At 46.9% G+C, this 25401-nt stretch overlaps 1 protein-coding gene across 5 annotated transcripts in view; it reads right to left on the reverse strand.

Annotated features, from left to right (window-relative positions):
* QNG1 (Q-nucleotide N-glycosylase 1) overlaps positions 1-25401 on the reverse strand; it is a 55454-nt gene that overhangs the window by 20477 nt on the left and 9576 nt on the right. For 2 of the 5 annotated variants that reach the window (XM_056537187.1, XM_056537186.1), the window contains exon 2: positions 22956-23308. The exons of 1 other annotated variant lie outside the window; for it this stretch is intronic. In XM_056537187.1, the coding sequence (XP_056393162.1) occupies positions 22956-23292 (337 nt within the window). In that variant the 5' untranslated portion in view covers positions 23293-23308. The remainder of the gene's footprint in view (positions 1-22955; positions 23309-25401) is intronic. 2 more of the 5 variants (XM_056537188.1, XM_056537189.1) reach the window with 1 other exon arrangement.

The following is a 25401-nucleotide window of genomic DNA, read 5'->3' on the forward strand; positions in this document are numbered from 1 at the left end:
AAACTTTTATTAAAACTTTTTTTTTTTTTTTTTTATACACTTTATTAGACTTATATGAGGAATCATTAGATTCCTCAGACAGATGAATAGATTCTATTGAACTCTATTAATCTGTGTGCTCTGTGATCCATTGATAGAGCCTGGTCCAGCCAGGATCTATCAATGACAGAGCCGGGACAGGAGGAAGCAGAGGTAAGCCCTCCGGCTACCTCTATAGTGGATCGCCCCCCTGCGATCGCGCTGCGGGGGGGGCGATCCACCCCACTAGCCCACCAGGGAGCATTCACATGTCCCTTTAGACACCGCTGTCAGCTTTGACAGCGGCGATCTAAAGGGTTAATATCCAGCCGCGGCAATCGCAGAGTATGGAGCGGGCAGGAGTCGATAGCCCGCTCCATACAGACGGCAGATCGCCACCGCACTTGTCAGGTCCGGCCCTGCGCTAAGGGCCGGACAAATTCACCTGCCCGGCGCCCAAAACTGCTAGTCCCCGGCGTCGGGCGATAGGAATTCCACATCCCTGCCCCCCATATTTATTAATTTGCATCAAAATCGTTTGTGGTCACCATATATTTGACTATTCATGCCCCTTGACGCTGCTACTTTACATAATTTGTAAATTTTTGTAAATATTATACATTTCTCAAATAAACCTTATTTAATTTTTATTTTTTTATTTTTCATATTCAAACCAAATCTTTATTTATGAAAAGTCAAATAAGGCAACAATCAGACAATCTTGGTCTTACACCATCAAACAAACATTAGCAGAATGTGTCCATGTCAGGTGAGGTCATTAGCTATTCTACATAACAATATACTGGTCAGCGTCTATAGCCTTTCTCATAGACTTCTGTACTGATTAAAGAAGCTGAAGTATTGTAGTAGCTTAGGTATAGTCCAAGATAACAACTAAGATCAACTAACCAAAATAGAGCGGAAGGGGGGGGGATGAGGGGGAAAGGTAAGGGTATGAAATGCGTGTGCAGGGAGAAGAGAGGTGATGTGGACAAGTGTGGGTAAGGTTGTTGGGGTGCTTGGAGGGTGGGGGGGGGGGGGGGAGGGGTTAGAGACTCGAATTGGGAAAAAGTTAACAGGTAGAAAAAATAGCGACCACTAACCTGGAATTCTTATTTAATTTTTAAATGCTGATGCCGTCCCTGTGCATATGTGCCGATCACCGGCGCCGCGCCTTACACTGCTGGTCATGTGACTTGTCATGTGGCGGAGTCAGCTAACGCGGTGCCCGGAAGTACGTGCAGCGTTCGGTGGCTCGCGTGCTATGCCCCACACAAGTATACAAAATTTTCTTTTCTGGGTTCTGATTGGCTGAGTTTTAATTAAATAGTATCTGCACTGAGAGGATTCCATCCCCAGGACGAAGGATATAGCCGAAACGTACGATGGGGTGGCGTCGCTCCTGCTGCACTTTTTTTACTTGCAATAGGATGGTATTGTATGCACCTTAAGACTGATCTCTATTTACTAATATGCATTGCACCTAACTTTGCACCTTATGTTCACGTTCACTTGTGTTGGCAGTAGTGACACCCATTTTTGTCCTATCCAACCTGTGTCAGCCTTCCCCCCCCCCCCATTTTGTTTTTTAATCTAAAACAATAAAGTGTCCTATTTTGAACCTTTAAATGACTCAACATTTTCTGTAGTTGATGTTATTGCAAGGAGATCATATATGAAGCCCTCAGTGTGCTAGGTTCCCAATTCTTCAGGGACATATAGTCACCCTCTTTGTTTGTTATATGTTGGTGGAACCTTTGTAGCCACTGTGCTATTTTCTAATAATCACATTTCACACACAGCTGAATTGTTGCAAATTTTTGACTGAAATACGGTTCCATTCACGTGAATTGAGAATTTTCTGATCAATAGCACAGGTTCAGATATTTTTGCAACAAATCTGGCATGTGTGAATCCTTTCTTAAAGGGGTACTCTGCCCCTAGACATCTTGCCCCTCTGGCCCCTGTAATACTCTGGCCCCTGTATCGCCGCCCTTCATCAGGCACGGAGCAAAGTTCGCTCCCTACAGCAGATGACACAGTGTGCTGCAGGAGAGATCGCGGGGGTTCCCAGCGGTAAGAGCCCTGCGATCAGACATCTTATCCCCTATCCTTTGGATAGGGGATAAGATGTCTAGGGGCGGAGTGCCCCTTTAAGGCATGTCCACACGTGCGTATTTTGCTGCAGATTTTCAAACCCTGTGCATATTTGATGCACAGGCTTTAAAGTGTTATTGTCCTTAAAAACTTTTTATATAATGCAGATAATAACATGATATGTATATTTGTAATATACATTGGTGAAAAAATTTGGATATTTTTGTCCCTGCAGCTCTTTGCACCGAGGACCAGCAGGGCTCTGTGCACCGAGGACCAGCAGGGCTCTGTGCACCGAGGACAAGCAGGGCTCTGTGCACCGAGGACAAGCAGGGCTCTGTGCACCGAGGACAAGCAGGGCTCTGTGCACCGAGGACAAGCAGGGCTCTGTGCACTGAGGACAAGCAGGGCTCTGTGCACCGAGGACAAGCAGGGCTCTGTACACTTAGGCTCTATGACACGCTTCCGGCTCACACAGCAGAATGATTGGCAAGCCAAGAGCCTGCACAGAGCCCTGCTTGTCCTCCCCTCACTTCCTGTATTTGGTCTCCTCATAGAGACACACAGGCAATAGCTGAGGGACAGCACTTTTTCGCCCAAAAATATACCCATTTTTAAATGAATGTATATTACTAGAGATGAGCGAATCGAAGCTGATGAACCTGAATCAGTTACGAATTTCATGAAATATTCGATTCGCAACGAATGCGAATATCGCTGCGATTCTATCACGTGAATTGCTTCATTAAACTGCATTTTACAGCGTTCCAGGCTAAAGGAGACCTAAAATGGTGGATCCACATGTCACTACATGGGGCAGGGGATTATGGGAGGGCGGGAAAGTAGGTAGGTGGGATGACCCTGAGTCACATGATTGATACAGCCTCCATTCACCCCTGTGATGTCACTGCGCTATGTAATCCCCGTCCATTTTACGGAGGCTCATTTCATCCATGCACTCAGAGATGCACTCAGAGAGGACGGAGCCTGCAAGTGTGTGTGTAGTGTACCACAGACACACTGAACTTAATAGCAAAGTGTTTCTTCTGTTAGCCAGCCAGTGCCATTCCGCTCTCCGTTGTTGTAGCGAGACTGCAGTGCGCCTGTGTGACATTGGAAAGGATTTTTACAACCTTTAACTTATAGTCAATGAATTCAGCCTTTTATCAGAGAGGGGCAGATTGCATATAGTTGCCTCATACATGGAAACAAGCTGCCTCCAGCCTCTTGAACCTTAGTATGAAAGGCAGGAGGGATTTTGTGGATTTTTTCCCCAAAAGAAAGAATCTGCTCTTTCATAGTAGTGTTTAGACGGTATATATCTATATAACAACCAGCAGTTCATTACCTTGTTAACACTCTCTGACAGAGTGCAATCTTGTGTTTAATACACATTTTTTCATATTTTTTTCTTTGTTGCTGCAGTGTTGTGTACTGGTGGTGTATTTTCAGCAGACTGTAGTGCATATTTCTGCTCTCATACGGGCATACCACATATGCATGTTAAAGCAGTGTACTATTTTGGAGCTGTAAATCTGTAACAAGTGTACATACTGGGAAAGTCCATGCCAAAGTAATCACTGGTAGTTGTTTTACGAAAATACGTTTTCCAAGTGTATAATATTTTTTATTTTTTTTTTGCTCTCTCATGTGCATACCCAGGGATGTGGAATTCCTATCGCCCGACACCCGGGACAAGCAGTTTCGGGCAGGTGAAATTGTCCGGCCCTTAGCCCGGCTGCGGGCAAGCAGGGCCGGACCTGACAAGCGCTGCGGACCTCTGCAGACTGTATGGAGCGGGCTCCCGACTCCTGCCCGCTCCATACTCTGCAGCCCCCGGCTGTAAAAACCTGTTTCCTCTGAAGCAGAGCAGGGGAGATGAGAAGCTGTGTATTTGTCTTCTCTCCCCTGCTCTGCAGATGTGCGGGAGCGGGGGCGTGGCTTCTTGCTCCCCGTGCAGACCTGCGTCCTCTGCCTTCACTCCCCCCAGCTGTAGCTTCGGAGAGCTGAGGGGAGGAGGAACGTCTGCACGGGGAGATGCATGCGGTGCTCTGCAGTGTGTATGGAGCGGGCACCGGACTCGTGCCCGCTCCATACTCTGCAGTCCCCGGCTGTTCTCAGTAGCCGGGGGCCGCCGCTAATAGCCAGCATGCCGCGGCTGGCTATTAACCCTTTAGATCGCCGCTGTCAAAGCTGTCAGCAACTTCTAAAGGGAGATGTGAATGCTCCCTGGTGGGCTAGTGGGGTGGATCGCCCCCCCGCAGGGCGATCGCAGGGGGAGATCCACTATAGAGGTAGCCGGAGGGCTTACCTCTGCTTCCTCCTGTCCCACTCTGTCATTGATAGAGCCAGGCTGGACTAGGCTCTATCAATGGATCACAGAGCACACAGATTAATAGAGTTCAATAGAACTCTATTCATCTGTCTGAGGAATCTAATGATTCCTCATAAGTGTAATAAAGTGTAAAAAAAAAAAAAAAGTTTTAATATAAGTTTGAAAGACACACATTAACCCAGTGGTCTCCAAACTGTGGCCCTCCAGATGTTACAAAACTACAAATCCCAGCATGCCAGGGCAGCCGTTGGCTGTCCGGGCATGCTGGGAGTTGTAGTTTTGCAACATCTGGAGGACCACAGTTTGAAGATCGCTGCATTAACCCCTTCCATGTTAAAAGTTCAAATCACCCCCTTTTCCTATATAAAAACATGTAAACATAATAAAAATAAACATATTTGGTATCGCTTCGTGCGTAATTGTACAACCTATTAAAATATAACATTATGTATCCCGTACGGTAAATGTAAAAAAATATCAAACCACAGAATTGCAATTTTTATAATATCCCAGAAAAAAAAGTTAAAAAGCGATTAAAAAGTCAGATCAATACCAAAATGGTACCGATACAAAAAACAGATTATGGCGCAAAACATGAGCCCTCATACAGCCTGGTATGTGGAAAAAAAATAAAGCTACAGGGGTTAAAAAATGGCAATTAAAAAAATTAGAAAAAGTTCAGAATTAGTAAAACATGACGTAAACGATACAAACCTGGTACTGCTGTACTCAGGCGGCCTAAAGTATAAAACTAACATGTTACCTCAACCACAAGGTAAATGGCATAGAAAAGGAAACCACCAAATCTGCTAAATTATCTTTTACTATTTCAATTTCACTTCCCTTGAGATATATATATATCTATCAGGCTTGAAAATGGCTCCATAGGGGCAGAAACGTTGCTGTATTGAGACATGAACAAATAAATGCACTTTATTTAATTTGAGTGCTGCGCTTGTTGGATTTTCTATATATATATTATATATATATATATATATATATATATATATATATATATATATATATATATATATATATAGGGGTGTGAATCGCCAAGAATTTGGCGATTCGATTCGAATCGCGATACCAGTGTGGCGATTCGATATATCCCGATATATCGCGATACCGTCTAGGTGACGATACATCGCGATATATCGCCCACCTGGGAGCATTCATAGATCCCAATAGACGCCGCTGTCAGCTTTGACAGCGGCGATCTAGTACTCCGGTGCTCACTTTTCTCATGTTATCCCGTCCGGGCAGCAAAATAAAATAAAACGCACTTTATCTTACCTGCCAACGAGCCCGCGGAGCTCCGATACAGGTGTTGGGTCCCCGGGCTGTATTCTTCCTACTTCCTGTTAGTCCGGCACGTCACATGGAGCTTCAGCCTATCACCAGCGGAGGCGGGACATCGCTGCGGCTGGTGATAGGCTGAAGCTCCATGTGACGTGCCGGACTAACAGGAAGTAAGAAGAATACAGCCCGGGGACCGAACACCTGTACCGGAGCTCCGGGGGCTCGTTGGCAGGTAAGATAAAGTGCGTTTTATTTTGCAGCCTGGATAGGATAAAATGAGAAAAGTGCGCACCGGATACTCCTTTAATAGCCAGCCGCGGCGATTGCCGCATGCTGGCTATTAGCGGCGGCCCCCGGCTACTGAAATCAGCCGGGGGTCGCATAGTACGGAGTGGGCACGAGTCGGAGCCCGCTCCATAGCCGTGTCAGATCCGGCCTGCCCGGCTCCACAAATGTGGAACTTTTATCTCCTGATGCCCGGGACATGACATGCTGTTCCGGGCGTCCGCAGATAAAAATTCCACATCCCTAAAAGAATCGATTCAAAAATATTTTGAATCGATTCTGTATCGGCAAATGAAAAATTGCGATTATCGCGAGAATCGATTTTTTCTTACATCCCTATATATATATATATATATATATATATATATATATTTTTTTTTTTTTTTTTTGGGGTTCGGAGAATATGTTATGTTGAAAAATTTAAAGATATCCTTATAGTAGGTAGTTATGGCTATTATAGGACAAGGAGGAAAAAAAATGAGAGCATAAAAGCGAAAATTGGCCCGGACAAGTGGATCCTCATGAGGGACAAGTAGATTTTGCTCCATTTTAGTCCCGTGGACAAGTAGTTTTTTATAAAATTTCCACACCCCTGATACCACATTCCTACATCTAAGTAGTGAATTTTTTTGGTTTCTTTTAATCCGTAACAAGCCCACATACAGTGAAAGGCCAGGGAAAATAAATCGCTGGCAGTTTTTTATATTTTTTTTTATTTTTATTTTTTAGGAAATTAAGTTTTCCGAGTCTACTGTAACGCATTTTTTTGCCCTAATACATGCATATCACATACCTCCGTCAAAGCAGTGCACTGATTTGTACCTGTTAATCTGTCAAGGGCCTACCTACAGGGAAAGGCCTGGGAAAAGTAATCACCGGCTGGTGTGTTACGAAAATCCGTCTTCCAAGTGTACTATAGAGCCTTTTGTTTCTGTTATACGTGCATACCACATACCTACAAATAAGTACTGCACTTTTGAACCTGTTAATCTGCAACAAGCCCACATACAGTGAAAGGCGTGTAGTGAAGCTTATTCTACTCCCCTTGTATACGCACTAAGTATGTCAGGAAGAAGTGCCATAGGCCTAAATTTATCAGACAGAGGTCACAGCAGACTAGGGGCGAGTGGCAGCAAGAGTCGCAGCGAGAGGCCTGAGCTCCTGGTATCAGCTACCAGTCGTGTCTCTACCGACAACCCACCTGTCGTCGTCGATTGGTTGACGCTGTTATCCACTTCATCACAAGTAACATCTGTTACCCCCAGTCAACAGTCGGTGGGTTCCTCAGACACAACCCTCAGTTGGCATGGCCGGGAGCAGTCCCTGTCCCCAAATTGCCTCTGTCCTATGCTGTTCCCTCCCCTAAAGAAGTATCTTAGTGGGTTCAGCTCCACTATTCAGTGAGGAAGATGTATTAGACGACAGTCAGCAGCTACTGCCCAGCCAAGAAGTGGAGGAGACATCTGCCGCTTCCTACTTCGCGGCAGCCTACCTTCCCGGGAGGTAGTGGAACAGGTGTGCCCTGAGACGGCAGCAGTAGCCGTAAATTAATGCGCACTGTTGGTGGTAAAATCTGATACTTGGCGGTCTGGAAGTTTTTCATCAAGCATCAGGAGGAAGTTAACACAGCCACATGCAAGATAGGTCGGCAGAAGGTGAAGCGTGGACAGGGTAGCAATGTTGGCAACACAGCCCTGCATCAACATATGATGCGCCACCATAAAGCGGCCTGGGACAACCGTGGTGGTCCAGCCTGCCGCATCACCCAGTGGCACGCCACTCCCTCTTTCAGACAGCCAAGGGTCCACCACCTCATGCGAAGGGAGCTGTGTGTCATACCCTCCTTCTGTCGCTCCAAAAGCTTCTGCTCCTCCTACTTTTAGTCAGCCATTCCGCAAACAATCCATAGGCGAAGCCATGTCCAAGAGAGAACAGTATGCGCCCACTCATCCAATGGCGCAGAAGCTGAATGTCCTCCTTTCCAATTCGCTGGTGCTGCAGTCTCTCCCATTTCAAGTGGTGGACTTTGCACCTTTCAGAGAATTGATGGCTTGTGCCGAGCCGAGGTGGAGAGTCCCAAGCCGTCATTTCTTTGCGAAGAAGCCAGTACCAGCCCTGCATAAGTTTGTACAAGAGAAGGTGAGCTAGTCCTTGAGCCTGTCTGTGTGTTCAAAAGTGCACGGCAGCACCGACGTGTGGAGCTGTAACTACGGGCAGGGACAATACTTGTCTTTTACGGCCCACTGGGTAAATGTAGCTCCTGCACAGCCACAACAGCAACTTGGACAGGTCACATCCCTTCCTCCTCCACGCTCTCAGGCAGTTGGTCCTGTGACAGTGTGCGACTCCGCCTCCACTGCACATACAAATCTCAGTGGCCCTTCATCGTACCATGTGTGTAGGGCACGGCGGTGTCACGCTGTTCTTCACATGGTTTGCCTTGGCGAACAGAGTCACACAGGGGAGGAACTGCTAAAATTAATTCGTCAAGAAATCAGAATGGCTTACTCCACGAAAACTGGAAATGGGAACCATGGTGACTGACAACGGGAAGAACATTGTGTCCGGGCTGCGACAAGGAAGTGTGAAACATGCGCCCTGCATGGCACACGTGTTGAATCTGGTTGTCAAGCACTTCCTGAAGTCTTCACCCCATTTGCAAAACATCCTAACAATGGGAAGGAAACTGTGCATGCACTTCAGCCACTCGTACACCACAAAGCACACTCTCCTTGAGCTGCAGCATCAGAACGGTATCCCACAACAAAGTCTTATTTGTTGCCACACATTGGAATTCCACCCTCCATATGTTGGACAGACTAATGATCCAAGCAGATAGGGGTACTCCCCTGTGTAACTTGAATGTGAACCAGTGGCAGCTCATACGTGACACCTGCCGTTTGCTGAGGCCCTTTGAGGAAGCCACATTATTTGTAAGTTGTCTGGATTACGGGATGAACAACGTAATTCCACTCCTACATTGCCGACAACAAATGATTGAAACGATGGCTGGTCACGGCAATGGAGACATTGCCCCAACTTCTTACGGCGAAATGAGCTCTGTAGGGGCTGAACTGGAGGAGGAGGATGAGGGGCAGAGTGGAGCACAGTTTAGGTTTGATGAGATGGGCGGTGTGTCTAGTCATCGGACAGGAGACGAGGAGCATGATCAGCAAGAAGGTTATTATGAGGAAGGCGAGACAGAGGACCCAGACACACTGTGGCAGTATGGAGTGGAGATTGAGGCAGGGAGTCTCTCCGAGTCACTGGCGCAAATGGCACGATGCATGCTCTGTTGCTTGCGTAGTGACCCCCAAATTGTCAGAATTAGTCAGCGAGATGACTTCTTGCTCTCCACCTTATTGGACCCTCGCTACAGTCACAGAATGGGGGCCTTTTTTTTACACCCACTGAGAGGGAGGACAAACTGACCTACTACAGAGAGATCCTACGTAGTCAGTTGGCCGATGCCTATCGGCGACTTGGTCCATCCACTCGCAGGTCTGACTCAGGGGGCCCTCTGCGCTCACCTTCTACTGCCATGGCTGCTGGGGAGGGGTGGCAGGAGACGTACCAGCTCCATTATCAACAGCCTAAGTCTACAATCGCTGATGAGTAGCTTTCTTCACCCGCATAGTGAAGCAACTCATCAGCAGCAGGTAGACATGGAGTAGGACCTGAACCAGCAGGTGGTGGCATACCTTGACATGGCCATGCCAACAAACATTGAACATCCACTGGACTTCTGGGCAGCCAAACTTGATTTATGGCAGCAATTAGCAGAGTTTGCCCTGGAAAAGCTGTCCTGCCCGGCCAGTAGTGTGCCATCAGAGAGGGTGTTTAGCGTGGCCGGGGCCATAGTCACCCCAAGGCGAACTCGTCTGTCCACGAAAAATGTGGAGAGACTGACCTTTGTGAAGATGAATCAGGCATGGATCAGCCAGGATTTCCACCCACCAATGCCAGATGCCTCAGAGTTGATTGACCATGCTGCTACACCAACACTTCACAATTATGGTTATGAAACCCTCTTGGGTCATCAATTAGGGTTATGAAATCCTCTTGGGTACTGCGAATGCCTGCTCCTGACTGATCCTCTGTCTTTCAGGAACTACTTTCCTCCACTGATGCTTCTGGCCTTGGGCCTTTAATTTTTGGATGTTTAGCAGTAGCTAAATACATGCTTAATGCAAATTTCTAAATTGATCGTGCAATGTAAAGGGTTATGAAAGCCTCTTGGGTACTGCTGATGCCTGCTCCTGCGTCTTTCAGGAACTATTTGCCTTCATGATGCTTCTGGGCTTGGGCCTTTAATTTTTGGAATAGATACATACATGCTTAAAGGGGTTATCCAGCATAAGGTGATTTTAGTACGTACCTGGCAGACAGTAATGGACATGCTTAGGAAGGATCTGCGCTTGTCTTGGGCTAAATGGCAATGCTATGAGATTACCATAATACTGTGGCTAGCTTTTTGTGAACTTGTATTTTCTGTTTTCAGTTTTCTTGTTTGCCTACAAATCCCATGATTCCATTTTCCTCCTTCCCACACCCATTGAAACATAAATGAGCTGCAGACCTTTGGTTTTCAATCAGGGTGCCTCCAGCTGCTGCATTACTTGCAGATTGCTCTCTCCACCCATTGAAGCAGACAGGCTCCCTGTCATCAGCTGACTAGTGAGTCAGGTCTCGACCGCATAGCAAGCTATTATAAACTACACTAACTTTACAGCCCCTGTAGCAGAGTCAAATAAAAAAAAAATCCTGGAATACCACTTTAATTTAAATTTCAAAATTTATAGTGCCATGTATAGGGTTATTAAACCCTCTTGGGTACTGTCCTTTTCAAAATTTCTTACATTTTTCTCAAAAATAAACTTGAAATTTCCAGAGTACTAACCATTACACCATGGAACACTTGTGTGTGATTTTTTTAATTAAAATTTTCAAAAATAATACGGTGAGGGATGAACTCTGCTTCTTTATTTCAGAAAACATTACTTTAGAGAAGAATGTCTTTTTTTGGTCCACCGTACTGAATTATAGAGTCTTCATAAGTTGTTTTGCAACTTAATATATGCTTTCCTTTGCCATCATAAGGTGATTTCACGGAAAGAACCACTGGCATAGCATTTTCTTTATCTGATACAGTAACACTGTTAATGCTAGAACTGTCTTCAGGAGTAACTGGGTAGGACATGGTAAGTTTGTAATGAGTCAAAAGTGAAATTTTTGCAGCTGAATTGCCATTTACTTTGGCCTGCTGGGAATCTTGCACAAACGTTCCATTAACCATCACTTGAGTTGATTCTGTTAGACATTTTCTGTCTGTGGTTGGGCACTTCTGTACCTCGGCAACTTTCAAAATTTTAAAGGAATCTTCTGTCTGTTAAATCTGACTGCTTATACTTTCAACCTGTTTAGGATTTACCTCTTTGCCATTAAAGGGGTACTCCGCAACCCTAGACATCTTATCCCCGATCCAAAGTTGTCAGATCGCCAGGGCCCCTTTGCTGGGGACCCCCGGGATCTCGGCTGCAGCACCCCCTCAATGCAAGTCTATGGGAGGTCCGTCACGCCCCCTCCCAAAGACTTGCATTGAGGGAGCGGGGCGTGACATCACACGGGGTGTGAGCGCCATTGTGGTCGGCATCCGAAGCCTCCAGCGTTCCTGGTGCAAGGTGAAAGCCGTCCAGGTGTGCAGCCGAGATCCCGGCGGTCCCTAGCAGCGGGACCCCTGGCGATCTGACATCTTATTCCCTATCCTTTGGATAGGGGATAAGATGTCTAGGGGTGCGGAGTACCCCTTTAACAGTAAGGTGTTCCTGTACACTGCAGGATTTGGCCATATTTTTGCTCTTTCCAGATTTGGCTACAAGAGATTTCTTAACTGTCTTATGTGCCTTTCTTAAGTGCAGTATAGCTTGGTATAATCTTTTGGATATGTGTTTGTTCTTACACAAAGGTATTTCGTCAGACAACATACCTAAAATAACTAATATTTTCTTCTGACTGAGAGAACATTTGAATTCTTCTATTCTTCAAGTAACCCTTTTTTTATTCAGACTATTCTTTATTGTGGGAATATCAATTTTGTGCAAGGCTTTATTTGATGGAACTGGGCTACAGGTGACTGCTTTGTCATGTGACTCAACACGGTTATCCACTTTTAACGAGAGTGTCTCAAGGTTGTCATTTTTACTTTCTATTAAAATTGGAGTGTCTGAATTTCTGAGATAGAATCTGCTATCAGGTGATGTTGAGTTAAAGAATTCAAATCCTCGAATTAATTACATGTTGCTTCTTTGGATGGACCCATTTCCTATTTGTGTGATCCATAGTAGCTTCCCATTGCTTCAGCCACCTCAAGGATGTGGCATTCAGACACCATATAGTCTTGAATCTGCTATCAGGTGATATTGAGTTAAATAATTAAAATCCTCAAATCAATTACATGTTGCTTCCTTGGATGGACCAATTTCTTATTTGTGTGATCCATATTGGCTTCACATTGCTTCTACCACCTCCAGGCTGTGCCTTTCAGACACCATATAGTCTCCTCATACTGATGCCACCTCCAGGCTCTGTCATTGTGCCACCATGTGACTCCTTGTTAGATTTGGTCCTTCGTAGCCACACGCTGGGTCCCAGGACACTTAAACTTGATATTTTTAAATTAAAGCCCTCTTATGTACGCATCCTCCTGCCAGATCCAGGCTGTGTCTTTCAGCAACTAGATTGTTTTGGGATGCAGCTGGGCCTGTGCCTAATATGTTTGGATGTTAGCACTACCTAACGTGAGTGCTTAATAGAAATTTCAACATTGATATTTCAATCTTATTGCTTATTAAAGGGGTTCTCCGGTGCTTAGACATCTTATCCCCTATCCAAAGGATAGGGGATAAGATGCCTGATCGCGAGAGTCCCACCGCTGGGGACCCCCGTGATCTTGCACGCGGCACCCCGTTTGTAATCAGTCCCTGGAGCGTGTTCGCTCTGGGTCTGATTACCGGTGACCACAGGGCCGACGGCGTGTGACATCACGCCTCCGCCCCCGTGTGATGTCACGCTCCGCCCCCCAATGCAAGCCTACAGGCATTGTTGGGGCGGAGCGTGACATCACACGGGGGCGGAGGCGTGACTTCACACACCGCCGGCCCTGTGGTCGCCGATAATCAGATCCGGAGCAAACATGCTCCGGGGACTGATTACAAACGGGGTGCCGCGTGCAAGATCACGGGGGTCCCCAGCGGCGGGACTCCCGTGATCAGGCATCTTATCCCCTATCCTTTGGATAGGGGATAAGATGTTTAAGCACCGGAGAACCCCTTTAAATCCCCCGATGTGCTGCAGATGCCTTTTCCTGACTGTTTGTTTCAGGAACTAGTTTACTTAATGCTGCTTCTGGCCTAGGCCCTCAAATGTTTGGATGTTTAACACTAGCTAAATACATGCTTAATTGAAATTTCAAATTTGATCTTGCAATGTATGGGGTTATTAAACCCTCTTGGGTACTGCTGATGCCTGCTCTTGACTGCTCCTGTGTGTTTCAGGAACTCCTTGCCTTACTGTTGCTGTTGGGCCTGGCCCCAAATTTTTTTTGATGGTAGCACTAGCTAACATACCTCTTCAATAGAGATTTCAACAGTCACCTTTTAATCTTAGAGGTAGTAATTTTTTCAAGACTGAGGCCCTTTGCCTGTTAACATCATATTCCCTGTAAAATTAACACAAGAATCCAATGAAACATGTTGGAGCAATAGCAATGAACCATAACTGATTAAATGAAACATTCGTACTTTCATAGTCAGGGGGGCACTGAGAGGCAGGTGTTGGAACAGGTGGTATCTCACCTGGCGGAGGACCGCCAGCTCGATGCTCACCAGAATGGGTAAGGAAAAAAATTTGGATTTTCACATGACATTACATGAAATATGACATAAAAGATCTCTTTAGGCTCTTCAATTTTCACACCTTATGGTCTCCCTGCTGCCACATAGATGCTGTGCAGCAGCGATTCTAATGGCAATGCCTGTAATCTGCATGCCATAGTGAATAACAGTATGATTTCACTAACCTAGCACACTCCCTATGCATCTTACAGCACGGCAAAGTGTTCTACACCCCTATTGGGGCTCTCAGTAGGCCAGAAGTAGCCGTTTTTAATATAGGTTCAGCGCAAATTTTTTCGACCCGTAACAAACTTTTCGAAAAAATTTGGCGAATCGGCCGAATCTAATTTTTGAAAAGTTCGCTCATCTCTATACATTACAAATATACATATAATAGTATTATCTACATTATATCGACATTTATGACAAGAACCCTTTAAAGCTGCAGATTTTATGCTGCAGAGTTTAAATGTAAACTAAAATACTGACCAGAGCATCAAATTCAGCCCATGAAATATGTGCAAAATGCTGCAACCTCAGAGTCTATTTACACAAAGTATCATGCGAATATCCGATGCTGCAGATTTCAATGTTAACTAAATGACTGAACTCGGCTTCAAATCCTCCGAATTAAATATGCGCAGGATACTGTATATGTAAACAGACCCTTGACTGGTAAAATGTGGTGCACAGGTGCTTACATTTGACTACACTTTGCCTTGCTTACAAAGTATACCATGTTTTTTTTTGCCTTTCATGAACAATATATACCTGATGTATTTTTTTTTTTAGTCTATAGAAAATGTAAAGCTTTACCATATTTACAAAGACTTTGCTGGAAAAATGTTAATATTTTTTATGTATAAAATTTATAGACATGTATAGTTATACGAAACAAAATGCAGCAATGTGCATTAACTTACATTTTTTAGATATAACTGTCATGAAATGTACATTAAAAACATGATGTGAACCCAGCATAGGTCACAACTGTATAGCACACTGCCAGTAACATTTCTCTTGCACCTAGTAATAACAAATAATTGTTACAGTAATTGCCCACAATTACTTCTCTCATCAGACCAACCACCATCCCAACTCCACTCCATTTCTGTCTCAGAATCCAACACACAGCCGAATGGTTTATCAACCATACATGGATGCCTATGGAGGAGCATGTGACGATACACATTAAGTTTCCTCCTCCATAGTAGTACACTGCACTCAAGCAAGGAGTGCAGGCACAATGAAGAAAGTACGGGTGATGTAAGAAAAATTAGGCTGCAGAAAAGACTCACAGTATTGTTAAGTAATTCATTCATAATCATTGCAGTGTTATTTCAATGGGATTCCGCAGTCCCATTCAGACACTTTCCACTAAAATAGAAGACTCATCTTATATTTTACGGCATTCCAAGGCATAATCCCTTTGATGTCAAGGGGGCTTGAATTTCAAATGGAAATTAAATGTCCATTATGTCATCCATTTTTTAGGATCCGTTCATGTAGGTTAAATGATCTGTTCAAACAGATGACAAAAAGCAGATTTGAACCTAGCCTTATTTATTTTTTTCCGTTACTTTTTTTTGCATTTAGGGAGCAAATCAACAATTAAAAAAAAATAAATAAACATACCTTTAGGGTATGTTCACATGTACTGAATCGGCTACAGATATTTTAGTGCAATTTGAAGCTGTGGATTTGATCAATATAAAGGAAATAGATAAAATTGGCAGCGGATTCTCACGAGAGTGTTCACACAAGCATCTTACCTTTCAAACCCACAGCATGTTTTCCACTGCAAGTTTGAAAGGGACGGGTTACCCTGTTGAAAATCTGCCGCATTTTATGGTGGATTTTCAGGGATGTGGAATTCCTATCGCCCGACGCCCGGGACTAGCAGTTTTGGGCGCCGGGCAGGTGAATTTGTCCGGTGCATTGCCGTGGAATGAGATTTGCCATAGAATGAGATGGTCCGCCTCCATCACATCCTATTGGCTCTCTCTTGTCACGTGACATATTTAAACGTCACGCATCGATGCGCACAGCAGTGTCAATTTGGCTATCACAGGGAGAGGATCTCCTCACCCTGTGATAGCTGAAGCTGTACGGAGCTCTCATGGCCTCTGTGGCCCGACAGAAGTTCACACATGTACGCAGCTCATACGGCTGCCTCATATACATTTACTGTTGATCCACAGCGCTATCGGGATCCCGATGCCCGATGGCGCTGTCATCAGTGTGCGTCCCCGCGAGCGCCCCATGCCCGCAGCTCTACTCCCCGTCCCTCCGTAGCTCTACTCCCCGTCCCGTTAACGCTCAGGGAGCGGGGAACAGAAAGTAGAGCATCGGGCGCAGGTTAAGTTATTCGCGTAGTGCTGCGCATGCGCAGTACTACTTTACCTGCGCCCAATGCTCTACTTTCTGTTCCCCGCTCCCTGAGCGTTAACGGGACGGGGAGTAGAGCTACGGAGGGACGGGGAGTAGAGCTGCGGGGGGCGGAGGACGGGGAGTAGAGCTGCGGGCATGGGGCGCTCGGGGGGAGGCACACTGATGACAGCGCCATCGGGCATAGGGATCCCCATAGCGCTGTGGGTCGCTCCCTGAGCGTTCACAGGGGACGGGGAGTACAGCTGCGTGGGACAGGGAGTAGAGCTGCGGGGGACGGGGAGTAGAGCTGCGGGGGACGGGGAGTAGAGATGCGGGGGACGGGGAGTAGAGATGCGGGGGACGGGGAGTAGAGCTGCGGGCGTGGGGATCCTGATGACAGCGCCATCGGGCATAGGGATCCCGATAGCGCTGTGGATCAACAGTAAATGTATATGAGGCAGCCGTATGAGCTGCGTACATGTGTGAACTTCTGTCAGGCCACAGAGGCCATGAGAGCTCCGTGCAGCTTCAGCTATCACAGGGTGAGGAGACCCTCTCCCTGTGATAGCCAAACTGACACTGCTGTGCGCATCGATGCGTGACGTTTAAATATGTCACGTGACAAGACATAGGATGTGATGGAGGCGGACCATCTCATTCTATGGCAAATCTCATTCCACGGCAATGCACCGGCCCTTAGCCCGGCTTCGGGCAAGCAGGGCCAGACCTGACAAGTGCGGCGGCGATCTGCAGTCTGTATGGAGACCTGCCCGCTCCATACTCTGCAGCCTGTGTCCTCCGAAGCAGAGCAGGGGAGATGAGAAGCTGTGTATTTGTCTTCTCTCCCCTGCTCTGCAGACGTGCGGGGGGAGATGAGGGGGCGTGGCTTATTTCTCCCCGTGCAGACCTGCGTCCTCTGCCTTCACTCCCCCCAGCTGTAGCTTCGGAGAGCTGAGGGGAGGAGGCGCGTCTGCACGGGGAGATGCTTGCGGCGCTCACAGGGGAGTATGGAGTGGGCTCGGGATACTCTGCAGCCCCCGGCTGTTCTCAGTAGCCGGGGGCCGCCGCTAATAGCCAGCATGCGGCGATCGCCGTGGCTGGCTATTAACCCTTTAGATCGCCGCTGTCAAAGCTGACAGAGGCATCTAAAAGGTACATATGAATGCTCCCTGGTGGGCTAGTGGGGTGGATCCACTATGGAGGTAGCCGGAGGGCTTACCTCTGCTTCCTGCTGTCCCGGCTCTGTCATTGATAGATCCTGGCTGGACCAGGCTCTATCAATGGATCACAGAGCACACAGATTAATAGAGTTCAATAGAACTCTATTCATCTGTCTGAGGAATCTAATGATTCCTCCTATAAGTGTAATAAAAATGAAATATAAAAATAAAATAAAAAATAAAATAAAAAAGTTTGAACAAAAGTTTGAAAGACACACATTAACCCAGTGGTCTTCAAACTGTGCCCCTCCAGATGTTACAAAACTACAATTCCCAGCATGCCAGCACAGTCGTTGGCTGTCCGGGCATGCTGGGAGTTGTAGTTTTGCAACAACTGGAGGGCCACAGTTTGAAGACCGCTGCATTAACCCCTTCCATGTTAAAAGTTCAAATCACCCACTTTTCCTATATAAAAACATGCAAACATAAAAATAGACATATTTGGTATCACTTCGTGCGGAATTGTACAACCTATTAAAATATAACATTATGTATCCCGTACGGTAAATGTAAAAAAATACCAAACCACAAATTTGCAATAAAAAAAAAGTTAAAAAGCGATTAAAACTCAGATCAATACCAAAATGGTACCGATACAAAAAAACGATTAAGGTGCATAAAATGAGCCTTCATACAGCCTGGTATGCGGGAAAAAAATAAAGCTACAGGGGTTAAAAATGGCAATTAAAAAAATTAGAAAAAGTTCAGAATTAGTAAGACATGACGTAAACGATACAAATCTGGTACTGCTGTACCAGGCGGCCTAAAGTATAAAACTAACATGTTACCTCAACCACAAGGTAAATGGCGTAGAAAAGAAAAACCACCAAATCTGCAAAATTATCTTTTACTATTTCAATTTCACTTCCCTTAATATATATATATTTATTTTTATATATATATATATATATATATATATATATATATATATATTTTTTTTTTGGTCCAGAGAATATGTTATTAAAAATTAAAAGGTATCCTTATAATAGGTAGTTATGGCTATTATAGGGCGAGGAGGAAAAAATCAGAGCGTAAAAGCAAAAATTTGCCCGGACAAGTGGATCGTCATGAGGGACAAGTAGATTTTGCTCCATTTTAGTCCCGTGGACAAGTAGTTTTTTTTCTAAATTTCCATACCCCTGATTTTCCATGGTGGAAACTCCACTGCTGAAAACTTTCTGCAGACAGCCGGTGGAGAGCTGTCGTCTTTCAAACTTGCAGCAGAAAACACACTGCGGGTTTGAAACCTGAACGAACTCTTAAGGTGACCAGAGGCATAGCATTAGTGTTGGTGATACCATGATCCAACCTAGACAGAGAACCAGACAGAGGGCTAGTCCAGCTGAGAAACAAAAATGGAAAAAAGGGCACAAGAGAGCCCCATCCAGATTCAACCGATTCAAGAGAACATAGCGTAAAAAACGCCAGGGAGAGCATCATACGCCGAACAGAAGGCGAACACAGGAGTTTGAGACCAGAAAACCACTGGAAAAAAGAAAGATGGAGACTGGCTCTTGAGAGGCCTGATGCCCAAAATCGAAGAACCTGAACAGCCCCAAAACCCGCCGCGAACACCTGGGAGGCGAAATAAGCTCGAGTAGCGTGATCCGGATGACTGGAACGCCCTCCACCTCGGGAAAACATGGACCCCAAAGGGGAGAAATAATGGCCAAAAAGGGAGCAGAACGGCCTGAAAAGGGGCATCCCGGAACCCTGGGGCGATAGACATAGGAACTGGTGGTCCCCGAGTTGCCTGGAAGACGTACACCTGTAGGGGAAAAATACCCAAAGTCCGCAAAACGCTCCAGGCGACGAACTTTTATGTCAAGACAAGAAAAAGTGCTGTACAGAAAGATCGCCCCACAAATGGGATCGCCGATAAGTCTGTGCAGGAGAGCTAACCTGCCCTAGACCTCAACCATCACTAAGCCCAAAGAACCAGAAGGGCCTACCTAGAAAAGAAGGCAAGCCACAGCACACTAGCATTGTGTCCAAGACAAGGAGACTAACCGGACAGGACCCCAGCAGTCTGAGTGGACCGAAGCAACCTCCTGTCAGGACAGGAACAGAGGGGGAAACAAAAGGGAAGGTTACTCCAATAGACCATAGAGTCAGTGTAGCACAACTGACACTGACAAAAGGCAAGAATAACACAGCTCCAGAGAGATAGCACCAAGGGAGGAGGAGAGCAAAGGCAGGACCCAAACACAGAAGGTGCCAGACTGGCTGACGCCGAGCCAAACATGAGTGCATAAACTCCTCCTACAGAGGAGAATGCAAGACTGCATGAGCAGCAATAGATAACCAAGAAACAGGAAGAGAGCCAGGCTGCAAAAAAGTGTGCAGGTTGCAAAAAAACAAGGGCCCAGCCAGGTACCCCACCTATATAGGGGTGGTCGTGATGAAACTCAAGCACTGACCAGCCAAGCTCCCTGATCCCCATACCCTCTGTGGAAGGGGGATTGTCAAAGTGCGCCAGGCGCTATAGGAGCAGAGAATTGCTGCCCGAAGGCAAGGGACAAAGTACTGGGTGGACGTAGCTCCCAGGAACCCTGCAACAACATATCGAGGTATGGAGAGGCCAAGTTCTGTCCCTAGAGAGATTAGTAATTCTGGACACTGGTCACACTGGACACACCAGGACTGCGGTTGCAGACAAAAGAGATGAAGGATGTATGTGGGAAAGGAAACGTGCAGACACAGTCTGACAGACAGGTATAAAAGGTCAAATGAACCCACCAAGACACACTGTTGGAACTTCACGTGGAAAATGAGTCACCGCTCTGCAGCCGCAGGAACGACAAGAATGGGGAAGGTGACCTGGCGGATCAGAAAACCATGCAAACACAGCCTGGCTATCTGGCATAGTGACCGTGGCCACACCAGGTCCCAGCATTCAGAACCACACACAGAAAGTGGGTTACCAGTCTTCAGCCGAGAGAGCGGCCGGCATGTAGAGCGGAACCTGGTAAAGGAGGGAACCCTGCGAGCCAGTATGAGGTGCATTGAATAGGGCCCATGGAGCAACATGGGGAGACTCACTTGGAACTACACCTTGGTAGTGAGTTACCATAACTTCCGTCCGTGTGAGAAGTGTATGGTTGTTGACCCGACATAGTAGTAAACCATGCAGACAACCGTCCGGCTGACTGGTATAGGATTCCTGAACACTCATGGTCACACCTTCAACCCTCCCACAGAGAGTGAGGTACAGGAGTGTGGCCAAACTAACGGGCAACCTGGCGATACAGGAGCCCCCGCAGGTAGGGGAGAACAGTTAGTGAATATATCCCCGATAGTTTCTAAGGGATCGAGAATCCCTGGCAATAACCCGCCATACCTCAACTAACAATGTTATTAGGCCATAGCAAGTCACCGTACAGGGTGACTAAAGGAAATAAGGCGACCCCCAATACCGTCCCTAGAAAAGGGACCCTGCAAATATTAAACTGGTAAGAACAGATGTGACAGACCAAGGCTGTAATATCGAATGGTCGCCACAAGGGGGAGCTCACAAGAAGCAATGAAAAGTCAAGGGTGCAATCCAATTTACGGCCACAAGAGCCCAAAAGGGTGCCAAATGGTCTGAGGGGGGCAGGGAACTTATAGCAGGACGCAGCCGCCCCCTCCGTCCCCTGGTCTGCACGAAACGGGAGCCGGCCGCACGATCGGCAGTCGTTAAAGGTGCAGAGATGGGCAGGTAGAGTGATGCTGCCGGTCCCTCCCCGCCAGGGAAGCGCCTGGCCGCGTGGGACCGGAGACCCGCTGTCCCAAGAAAACTAACAAGCTGGGCAGCTGCAGAGGGTCTCCACAGCAGACAAGGGAACGCGGCCAGGACACCGAGTCTGGCCGCAGCCAAGAGCAGTAAGCGGGCTGGTGTGCTTGCACTAAGGAACGCGGTCGGCCGCATGGGACCGGAGACTCGCTGCTTGTAGCTGTAGGTCTCCGGTAAGCCTAATAAAGAACGTGGCAAGGACACTGCACCTTTCCGCAACATAATAGTAGTAAGTGGGCTGCGTGCTCGCCACGAGGACGCGGTCCGCCGTGTGGGATCGGAGACCCACTGCCTGCAGCTGTAGGTCTTCGGTCATTCTAATAAAGAACGCGGCCAGGACACCGTGCCTGGACGCAACTAAGAGTAGTAAGCAGTTTATTGTGCCCCCATTGGGGTAGCGGACGGCTGCGTGGGACTGGAGACCCGCTGCCCCAGAGACTGAAACTGGGGCAGCAGTAATGAGTCTCCAGCCGAATGAGAAGGGAACGTGGCCAGGGCACTGTGCCTGGCCGCATACATATGGTGCCCGAAGAGGGCAGGTCCACCGGACTGTCCTCTCCAGAATGGCGACGGAGGCCATGAGGGGTCCGGCCCAGCACAAGGTCCGGCGGCTTACGAGCTGGGCACATCAGAGAAAGGGGACCCCAGCTGAGCAAGGGAGAGGGAGAAGGGGGGAGTTGTAGTACATACTACGGCTCCATCTTCTCATACTCACATTGAAGTCTTCAGCCAGCTAAAGGCCGCGCTGTATCATGCCAGGCTGCCATAGCGAGGCAGGCAGGGGCAAGTGGGGGACCCGGACACAAGGTACTACCTCCAGGCGCTGGCCGTTGGCGATAAGGGATTGACGGCCCATAGTCTTATGCACCGTGCCCCTTTGTCGCATTTGGGAGATCTGATAGGTACATGCTCCTGTTGCCCAACCTAGAAAAATAACAAAAGGAAAAAGAACCTAACTAGGCATACTGAACTAGAAAATAATAAAAGAAAAGACCAGGTCTGGAAGAGCTCCCAGACCAGTGTCTTGCCTCCTACTGAAACTAGCTAAAACTGATTACCTCACTTCCAGTCGGCGGGTTGGGTATATCCTGCCGGGGAGGAGCCGACTTTTTTTTCCTAGTGTCAGCGCCTCCTCGTGGCAAGAGCATATACCCATCAGTATCGGTGTCCCACAATGAGGAGCGACCAAGAAAGCTGCTTTTTACACATACCAGTGACCTTCCGCATTTACTTCTTCTAAGCGTGACTACTTTAACTTCTACAAACCACACTGTTTATACTCTCACTCCCCCAACTTGCACTATATATATAAAAGTCTTGTCATAGTTTTAATAGGCATTAAAGGGGCACTTCTGCCACTAGACATGTTATCCCCTATCCAAAGGGGAACTCCGCTCCGTGCCGGATGACTGGTGATCCCAGCCACCACACCCCCTCCCATAGACATGAATGGAGGGGTCGTGTGATGTCACGATCACAGAAGCCCAAGGCACTGAGATCGCAGGGGGTCCCAGCGTGACCCCCCCCACGCGCAAACCAAACAGACATGTTATTCCCTATGCTTTGGATAGGGCATAACATGTCTAGGGGCAGAGTACCCCTTTAATGATGAAACATGGACAGGAAATACAGCTACATGAAGTGACCCTTAACTGTGCACTAACCTTCATCCAAGGCTCTGTTCATCGCCGCACAGAAGGACCAGTAACCGCTGTACTCCTTCCCTTTGTACTTCACAACAAACTTATTATCTTCATGTTCAGACCAGAAAGAGAAATTTAAAGTGTCTGCAAAGAACACCCAATTGACGTCATCTTCCCCAGAGCACTGCGGATTCAGTTCGTGAAGAGATTTCCATCCTTTTAGGGTGATCTCCTTTCGCCCAATCTTCTCGAGGAGCTTCTCTGCGAGGGAGCGTACACCGTCCATGTCCACAAACACATCCTTGCTGTTCTCAGTAATGAACTTGCCAGCATCTCTGGGTGAAAGTGGAGCTGCCATTCTGTAATACGATGGACTATTCAGAAAGAGAAAATAATGGGGTTTGCTTACTACACAGACAATTAGCCCTATGTGAACCCAGCCTTAAATCAGAAAACTGAAAGGAATTACTGCAAATCACAGAAACAAAGGGGGAGATTTATCAAAAACTGTCCAGAGAGAAAGTTGACCATTTTCCTGTAGCAACCAGATTTCTTCATTTAAATATTTTTTTTAAATGGGCGCTATCACTTTTGGTATGTTGATCAGACAAGTCAAAAGTTTTGATTGGTCAGGAACCAGGTGTTCAAACCTCAACCGAACGCTAGAATGTACCTGGAGGAGAGCGTGCTAGCTAGACAAACTTACATTGTTAGGCTATAGGATTATCTTGGTCAGTGCATGCTTGTCTTCCTGTCCATTTTAATGATTGGCAAGGATGAGAACACTAAGACCCGATCCATCAAAATGTTTGACTTGTCTCTAGGACATGTGAAAAGTTTAGTTTTTTTTTTGTCTTTAAAGCAACAGGTACACTTTAAAGGTCATCTGAAAGAATCCATCTGACTGGTTGCTATGAGCAACTTTTCCTCTGCACAGATTTTAACCAGTTAAGGACGCAGGGCGTAAAGGCATGCTCTTGCGTCCCGGTCCTTGAAGGACTACTGTAGTGGTACGCTTTTCTATATGCTCGTGCACGGGCCTCAACAACAAACAAACAAAATAAACTCATACATACCTTCCTACGAGCCCCCGTTGGTCCGGCACAGGCCTCACGGTCCGGCAGTGCTGACGTCATTCTACTTCCTGGGGACGGGGATGCCGCAGAGCCGTCGGCGTATCACCGGCCGTAGCGATGTCCCTGTGATAGGCTGAGCCCACTGTCTTGTAAGAAGCCGGCCAGAGCTCCTTACATGACAGTGGGCTCAGCCTATCACCAGCCGGGGCGGGACATTGCTACGGCCGGTGATACGCCGACGGCTCTGCGGCGTCCCCGTCCCCAGGAAGTGGAATGATGTCAGCACTGCCGGACCGTGAGGCCTGTGCCGGACCAACGGGGGCTCGTAGGAAGGTATGTATAAGTTTATTTGGTTTAATTTTGAGGCCCGTGCACGAGCATATAGAAAAGCGTACCACTACAGTTGTCCTTTAAAGGGGTACTCCGGTGAAATATATATTTTTTAAATCAACTGGTGCCAGAAAGTTAAACAGATTTGTAAATGACTTCTATTAAAAAATCTTAATCCTTCCTGTACTTATTAGCTGCTGAATACTACAGAGGAAATTATTTTCTTTTTGAAACACAGAGCTGTCACGAGCACAGTGCTCTCTGCTGACATCTCTGTCCATTTTAGGAACTGTCCAGAACAGCATGTTTGCTATGGGGATTTCCTTTTACACTAGACACTTCCTAAAATGGACAGAGATGTCAGCAGAGAGCACTGTGCTCGTGATGTCAGCAGACAGCTGTGTTTCAAACGGAAAAGAATTTCCACTGTAGTATTCAGCAGATAATAAGTACAGAAAGGATTAAGATTTTTTAATAGAAGTAATTTACAAATCTGTTTAACTTTCTGGCACCAGTTGATTAAAAAAAAAAAGTTTTTCACCGGAGTACCCCTTTAACCCCTTAACGACGCAGGACGTATATTTACGTCCTGCGCCGGCTCCCGCGATATGAAGCGGGATCGCGCCGCGATCCCGCATCATATCGCGTGGGTCCCGGCGCTAATCAACGGCCGGGACCCGCGGCTAATACCACACATCGCCGATCGCGGCGATGTGCGGTATTAACCCTTTAGAAGCGGCGGTCAAAGCTGACCGCCGCTTCTAAAGTGAAACTGAAAGTATCCCGGCTGCTCAGTCGGGCTGTTCGGGACCGCCGCGGTGAAATCGCGGCGTCCCGAACAGCTGATCGGACACCGGGAGGGCTCTTACCTGCCTCCCCGGTGTCCGATCGACGAATGACTGCTCCGTGCCTGAGATCCAGGCAGGAGCAGTCAAGCGTCGATAATGCTGATCACAGGCGTGTTAATACACGCCTGTGATCAGGATGAAAGATCAGTGTGTGCAGTGTTATAGGTCCCTATGGGACCTATAACACTGCAAAAAAAAAGTAAAAAAAAAGTG

Source organism: Hyla sarda, chromosome 8 (genome assembly GCF_029499605.1).
Source record: "Hyla sarda isolate aHylSar1 chromosome 8, aHylSar1.hap1, whole genome shotgun sequence".
NCBI classification, from domain to species: Eukaryota; Metazoa; Chordata; class Amphibia; order Anura; family Hylidae; genus Hyla; species Hyla sarda.